This window comes from Colias philodice, chromosome 1 (assembly GCF_061535455.1).
Source record: "Colias philodice isolate Cphi_HAF_F1 chromosome 1, ilColPhil1 Martin Lab GWU primary, whole genome shotgun sequence".
Classification (NCBI taxonomy): Eukaryota; Metazoa; Arthropoda; class Insecta; order Lepidoptera; family Pieridae; genus Colias; species Colias philodice.
The window spans coordinates 2,228,912-2,235,389 of NC_143086.1; the positions used below are offsets into that span (position 1 = coordinate 2,228,912).

Below are 6,478 nucleotides of genomic sequence, written 5' to 3' on the forward strand. Positions count from 1 at the left end.
TTACTCCTGACAGCACTGACAATCTCTGCTTGATAAGACCGGTAGTCATAGAAATCTAAATAGGACTTTGACATTTGGCGTGATTTCTGTCACACGTGTTTGGGTTATTAATTTAGTGTTTTGGCTATTTTAACAATAATATATTCACTTTGAGCTGTTTTGTGTTCGTCTTTAAGTGTTTAGTCTGTGGTTATAGTGGTAAGTGTACTAACAATTCACTAATATTGGCCCTGATCCACCCGATCCTAAGCCCCCGGACGTCCAGGAAAGAAGCATGGAATTGGACATCTCTCAGAATAAGAGGCAAAGGTGTCCGTCACCTGAGTCTACAGATGAATCTCCAACCAAACGCTTTGTTCCATCTGATCCCATTTCACTTGTTAATCCGTCTATATTTGTTGATCCTATTTTAAATAATCCTATAAGATATAGTGGTGATGAAGTAGGACCATACATTGTCCACGTATCTCGCGTAGAAAACGATCCTTCTGCCGGCCTGTCCATCCGTCCGATCAAATTTGGATCTTTCTTATATAGCCAAAAAGTACCTAATATTTTAAGAGACGGAGTAAAATCTGTTGGCCGCAACAGGATATCGGTTGAGTTTGCATCAGCTGAGGATGCTAATAATTTCTTATCTTTACCTGCTTTGGCCGAAGCTAAATTTAAGGCATTCATTCCTACCTATCATATCACCCGCATGGGTATTGTAAAAGGAATACCGATAGAATGGACCATGGATGATTTGGTGGAGTGTGCAGAATTCCCTAACAGGCACGGTCGCATACTTAAAGCACGTAGACTTAACAAAAAAGCTAGCCTTGATGGAATTACAACTTGGGTTCCATCCCAAACGGTGGTTCTAACTTTCTTAGGTCAAGCAATGCCATCAAAAATCTATTGTAGATACACTTCACTTCCTGTAGAAATTTACCATTACCCAACCATCCAGTGCCACAAGTGCTGTCGCTTTGGGCATATCCGCGACCAGTGCCGCTCAAAAGAGAGGTGCTACAAATGTACACAAAACCACTCGGGTGACTCCTGTCCCATTCAAGAATCTCAAGCACTATGTGTCCATTGCAATGGCACTCACTTCGCCATTGACAAAAATTGCCCGGAACACAGCCGCCAAAAGTCAATTAAACTTTTGATGGCCACAGAAGGTATCTCATTCGAGGAAGCCTCTAAGCTTACCCCTTCAGTGTACAGACCCTTTTCGAAAACAGCCAGTTTCGTTTTTGCGCCCAGATTACAACAATCACCTGTTTTCCCCACCCCTTCTATGAAACAATCCAATAGTGTTCGTCAAACTCGTCCTCTTAATAAAATTTCATACAAAAAGACCTATTCTATACCCCCTCGCACTCATGCACCACTAGGTAAAACATATGATGTAGCTGCACACCGCCAAATAACTCAAGAAATACCCTCTACTCAACCGAATGGTTGTGCCTTAACCCAAAACCCCCCGGTTGTACTTAGCTCTAATGTTGAGCTTTATGTTTCAGCCTTAGAAACTTTTCTTAAAAAAACAGATTCAATACCGACCAACGTTGCCCATAGACTTATAAATCTCATCTCTCTATTTAACAGTAATGGCCCTCACAATCCTCCAGTGGAACGCTCAAAGCATTCGTCCGAAATGTCATGAAGTACTTGACCTTATTTCAACCCACAACCCTATAGCGATCCGGGAACTAGCCATCTCGGAGACATGGCTAGTTCCCGGAAGTCACTTTCGGATTCCTGGCTTTTTCTGTCTGCGAGATGACAGAGCCGATGGGTATGCTGGAACAGCACTTTTACTTAAACATTGTTTAAATTTCTCTCGTATTCTATTGCCTATGCATGATCAGCGTATTAACGCTGTGGCTGCAAGATGCAATAATGTCTCTATTATTTCTGTCTACATTTCTCATCCTCATCCTTCTATTATACCTGATCTTTCACTTATACTTTCCTCCGTACCGTCTCCTCTTTTAGTATTAGGCGATTTTAATGCTCAGCACACTTCTTGGGGATCTTCTGTTTGCAATACATTTGGGCACCTGCTAATGGATCTGCTTGATGACCTTGACCTCTGTGTAATTAACGATGGATCTCCCACTAGGAGAGTCCTTCCTAATCAGAGTCTCTCCTCTGTAGTTGATCTATGTATTTGTTCTTCCTCCTTGGCTCCATCCCTCACCAATTTAACTCTTTCTAGTACTCATGGTAGCGACCACTTTCCTCTTCTCTCTTCCCTTTCCCAGTCTTTTATCCCATTGACTTCCCCTTTCCCACCCCTACTTATTTATAGACTTTGTAAAGCAAACTGGCAGGATTATGCTACTGGTCTTGACAATCTGGTTGAGTCCCTTCCTTCCGTTTCTCTTGATAATGATCTACGTACTTATTCTGACTTTGTGGATTGTATTAAAAACGCAGCAGCGAATAATATCCCTCTTAAATCCGTTTCTAACTCTGGTTCTCGCAAGGTCTCTCCGCCATGGTGGGACGATGAATGCTCAGCTTCTGTCAACTCAAGGAGAGAGGCCGAAATTCAGTATAATGCTTCCATGTCCGTTGACAATTTTATATATTATAAAAGAATAGCCGCTCGTACCAAGCTTTTTCTTAAAAATAAAAAGAAAGCAGGCTGGCAAACCTTTTGCGAGAGTCTGTCGCCTAGAACACCTGCAACAGTTATTTGGAAGAACATACGTAAATTTCGTGGCTCTCTTTCTTGTAACGACATAGATTCCAATGACTCCTCAGTGTGGCTTGAAGAGTTCGCTGATAAGTTCTCCCCTCCCTTTGTCCCGTCTTTAGATTCTTTCCCTATGGCCACTGGTCCGCTCGTCTCGTCTCATGATAACAATATGGAAGCCATATTCTCCCTGGAAGAGCTAAATGTAGCCCTCAGCGGTCTCTTAGACTCCTCTCCCGGATTAGATGGCATTCCTTATTCTTTCATACGCCAATCCGGTCCCATAACCAAACAGTACTTTTTAAACTTAGTAAATTTATTTTATGAATCCGGTTACATCCCTGACTCTTGGAAATCGCATCTCATAATTCCTATACTAAAACCAGGCAAACAAGCCTCTTGTGCCGACTCCTATCGACCAATCGCTCTTTCTTCGTGTCTGTCTAAGATAGCTGAACACATGGTTAAAAATAGACTTGAGTGGCTTGTAGAAAATAGGGGACTGTTATCCAGGTCTCAATTTGGATTTAGAAAGGGTATGAGTGTACTGGATTGTTTAGGCATTTTATCCACAGACATTCGATCGGCCTTTGAAAGAAAACAGTATTTGGCAGGCGTCTTTTTAGATATAGCGTCAGCCTACGATAACGTACTTCTTCCGTTACTCAGAAACAAATTGTTACAGCTGAGTATCCCAGTGAGGATGATACGATTTATCTGCAATCTTTTAATGTCAAGATCCATACAAGTGCGCCATAACTCTCATATTTCCTCCACTAGGCTTACCTGGAAGGGGCTCCCTCAAGGATCGGTATTAAGTCCTCTCCTATATGCTATCTACACTTTCAACTTGGACACGACGGTCACATCATTCTGTGACATACTTCAATATGCAGACGACATAACCTTATTTGCTCAGTCCCATGACATGGATGAAATCACCTCGCGCCTTAATTCAGCTTTGTCGTATCTTCGTGATTGGCTGTCGGATCATGGTATGACTGTATCTGTACCAAAATGTTGTGTTGTAGTTTTCACTAAAAAGCGCCACATTCCCGCACCAACCTTAATACTGGGCGATGAACCAATTCCAGTCACTAATAAAGTTAAGTATCTAGGCGTTATATTGGATTCAAGGTTATCTGGTTCCCCACATGTTAACTACATCAGTCAAAAATGCGAAAAAGGGATTAATATATTACGATCTCTGGCAGGAGTGTGGTGGGGGGCCCACCCATACTGTCAGAAACTTATTTATAATGCTGTGGTGCGTAGTCACTTAGACTATGCTTCTTTCATACTCGATCCATGCAATAAGACGGCACTGAATAAACTAGACAAAGTGCAATCTCGTTGTCTACGCTTGATTACCGGAGCAATGAAATCTACCCCGGTTAACGCCCTGCAGGTTGAGTGTGTTGACCCTCCCCTAGCTCTCCGCAGACAGTATCTGTGTGATAAATATTTTTTTAAATCCATCTATAACTCTTCCCATATCCTTTAGCTCAAACTCCATAATCTCCTTCAAATCTCCACTAGTCAAAATCTCCGACCCTCTGCTAATTTTTCTTGTTTACTAAAAAGCTTCATAAGATTCACCCGTCTGCCTGATCCTACTGTTCAGTTTGAACTTTATCCTCTCTTCTCCGTTAACTTCCAGTCACTTACGTACAATCCACCCATACTTTTAAATTGTGGCATAACTAAAGACACAATTAACGCTAATGCTACATTTAATGAAATTGTAGCCAATAAATGGCCCAATTGGCACCTCTTTTTTTCCGATGCCTCAAAAATGTCCGATATGTCATGTGTGGGAGTCGCTGTTTGGTACCCTCAATCCAGCATTATTCTTCAGTTTAAGTGCCCCCCTTTATCTACTGTTTACACTGGTGAAGCTACAGGCATCCTCGAAGCCCTCAATTTCATTAACTCTCACAACCTTGATAAAGCGGTTATATTTTCCGACTCATTAAGCTGCCTCCAAGCCCTTCTATCTAATCCTTTTCGATCTAAATCCTGTCACCCCTTGATTTTAAGTATACGTGTGGTGCTTCTAAATTGCCTCAATAAGGGTCTCCACATTCAAATCACTTACATAACAGGTCATACTGGTATAGGGGGTGTAGGGACACACATGTACAATTCGCTGATCGAGCTTTTTGTATATGTGTGCGTCCACATTGTTTCCCCGACGCTTTCTACATTTTATTAGAATTATTAGTTAGTAGTGCTTAACGGCTAGTTCTAACAACACATATATTGTGAAGAGTAATAAAGTGATTAAAGGAAAAGCATTATTATTTGGGGCAACCTTAGGGGGCAGAAGCACTACTCAACATTGGTGACCCCCGACAAAGAACATCAAGAAATTCTAATACAATTAAATATTATTTTGAAGACGAAGATTTATTAGAAGAATTTAAATTTTAAATATGACGATGCCTACATCAAACCTTGGAGCGATGCCGTCGTCGGAAGTTTTCGCCGTTACAGTTTCGTCCCGGATACCAGATTTTTGGGTGGACCAGCCGCGTGTGTGGTTTTATCGTGTGGAAGCAATTTTGGCCCCGCAGAAATTAGGTGACGAAAGCAAATTCGACTTAGTCATATCTAAGTTACCGAAAGACGTAATAGTACAAATCACAGATTTTTTAGAAAAACCGCCGGACACAGACAAATTCCAAAAATTAAAAAATAAACTTTTAACATTATTCGAGGATTCCAAAAACCGTCAAATAGAAAAACTAATTGGAGAAATGGAATTGGGAGACCAGAAACCCTCCCAACTATTGCACCGGATGCGTGACCTGGCCAGGGACAAAATTCCAGATGATACACTTCGAGTTTTGTGGCAGGGTCATCTGCCACCTACAATTAAGGCCGTCCTTGTGGTCGCTGAAACGAAAGACCTTAACAGCCTAGCAGTGATCGCCGATAACGTCGCAGAAGCCACACGTTCCAATCAGGTGGCGGAAGTGAGACACAGGAGTTCCAGTCACGAAGACGTTGAAGTAGCCACCCTTTCAGCGGAATTGGCGAAAATAAACGTGCGCCTTGCTAACATCGAGCGCTCACGATCACGAGCACATCGGCGACCCAGAACACCGTCACGCAATCATCGAGAGTCGTCAAGGTCATCTTCGAAGCGACGTCGTCCCGGCGGACCCGACTGGTTGTGCAGCTACCACTTCAGGTTCCGGCAGCGCGCTCACAGGTGCATCCAGCCGTGCGCGTGGAAGAGGAGCCACAGCCCCAGCGCAGCAGCCGCCCAGCCGGAAAACTAGACAGGCAGGTGCAGACTACGGCGGAGGTCTGTACCATCACGCCGTGCAGCCGTCTCATGGTAATAGATACAAACACTAATTTAAAATTTTTAGTAGATACCGGTGCCAATGTTTCCGTTTTGCCCGTATCTAAAAATCCATTTAAATATCATAAATTATGTCGATCCGATCTTAAATTATACGCTGCTAACGGTACAGAAATTGCAACTTATGGCATTAAATCAATTGTTTTAAACCTTAATTTAAGAAGACCGTACCGTTGGGATTTCATTTTAGCAGACGTCAAACAGCCAATATTGGGAGCTGATTTTTTAACACATCATAAATTATTAGTTGATTTGTATCGAAAAAAGTTAATTGATCAAACTACCGATTTACATGTATTAGCCTCCTTAGTTTCGTGTACGCAACAATCGCTAAATTCTGTGTGCAAAAGTCATCCGTATTACGATTTATTAAATATGTTTCCTGACATTACTAAACCGATGTCGTTTAAAGA

General features: G+C 42.1%; 2 protein-coding genes across 2 annotated transcripts; both read left to right on the forward strand.

The window, feature by feature from the left end:
* The first annotated feature begins 206 nt into the window (after window positions 1-206).
* On the forward strand, window positions 207-1,654 carry LOC149490999 (uncharacterized). Its single transcript, XM_089700042.1, has one exon. It carries the CDS (start codon window positions 275-277, stop codon window positions 1,652-1,654), a length of 1,380 nt encoding a protein of 459 aa, XP_089556168.1. The 5' UTR covers window positions 207-274.
* Window positions 1,655-4,866: 3,212 nt separating this feature from the next.
* LOC149491000 (uncharacterized) lies at window positions 4,867-6,154 on the forward strand. The gene has a single exon (XM_089695384.1). It carries the CDS (start codon window positions 5,128-5,130, stop codon window positions 5,977-5,979), a length of 852 nt encoding a protein of 283 aa, XP_089551510.1. The 5' UTR covers window positions 4,867-5,127; the 3' UTR covers window positions 5,980-6,154.
* The last annotated feature ends 324 nt before the right edge of the window (window positions 6,155-6,478 follow it).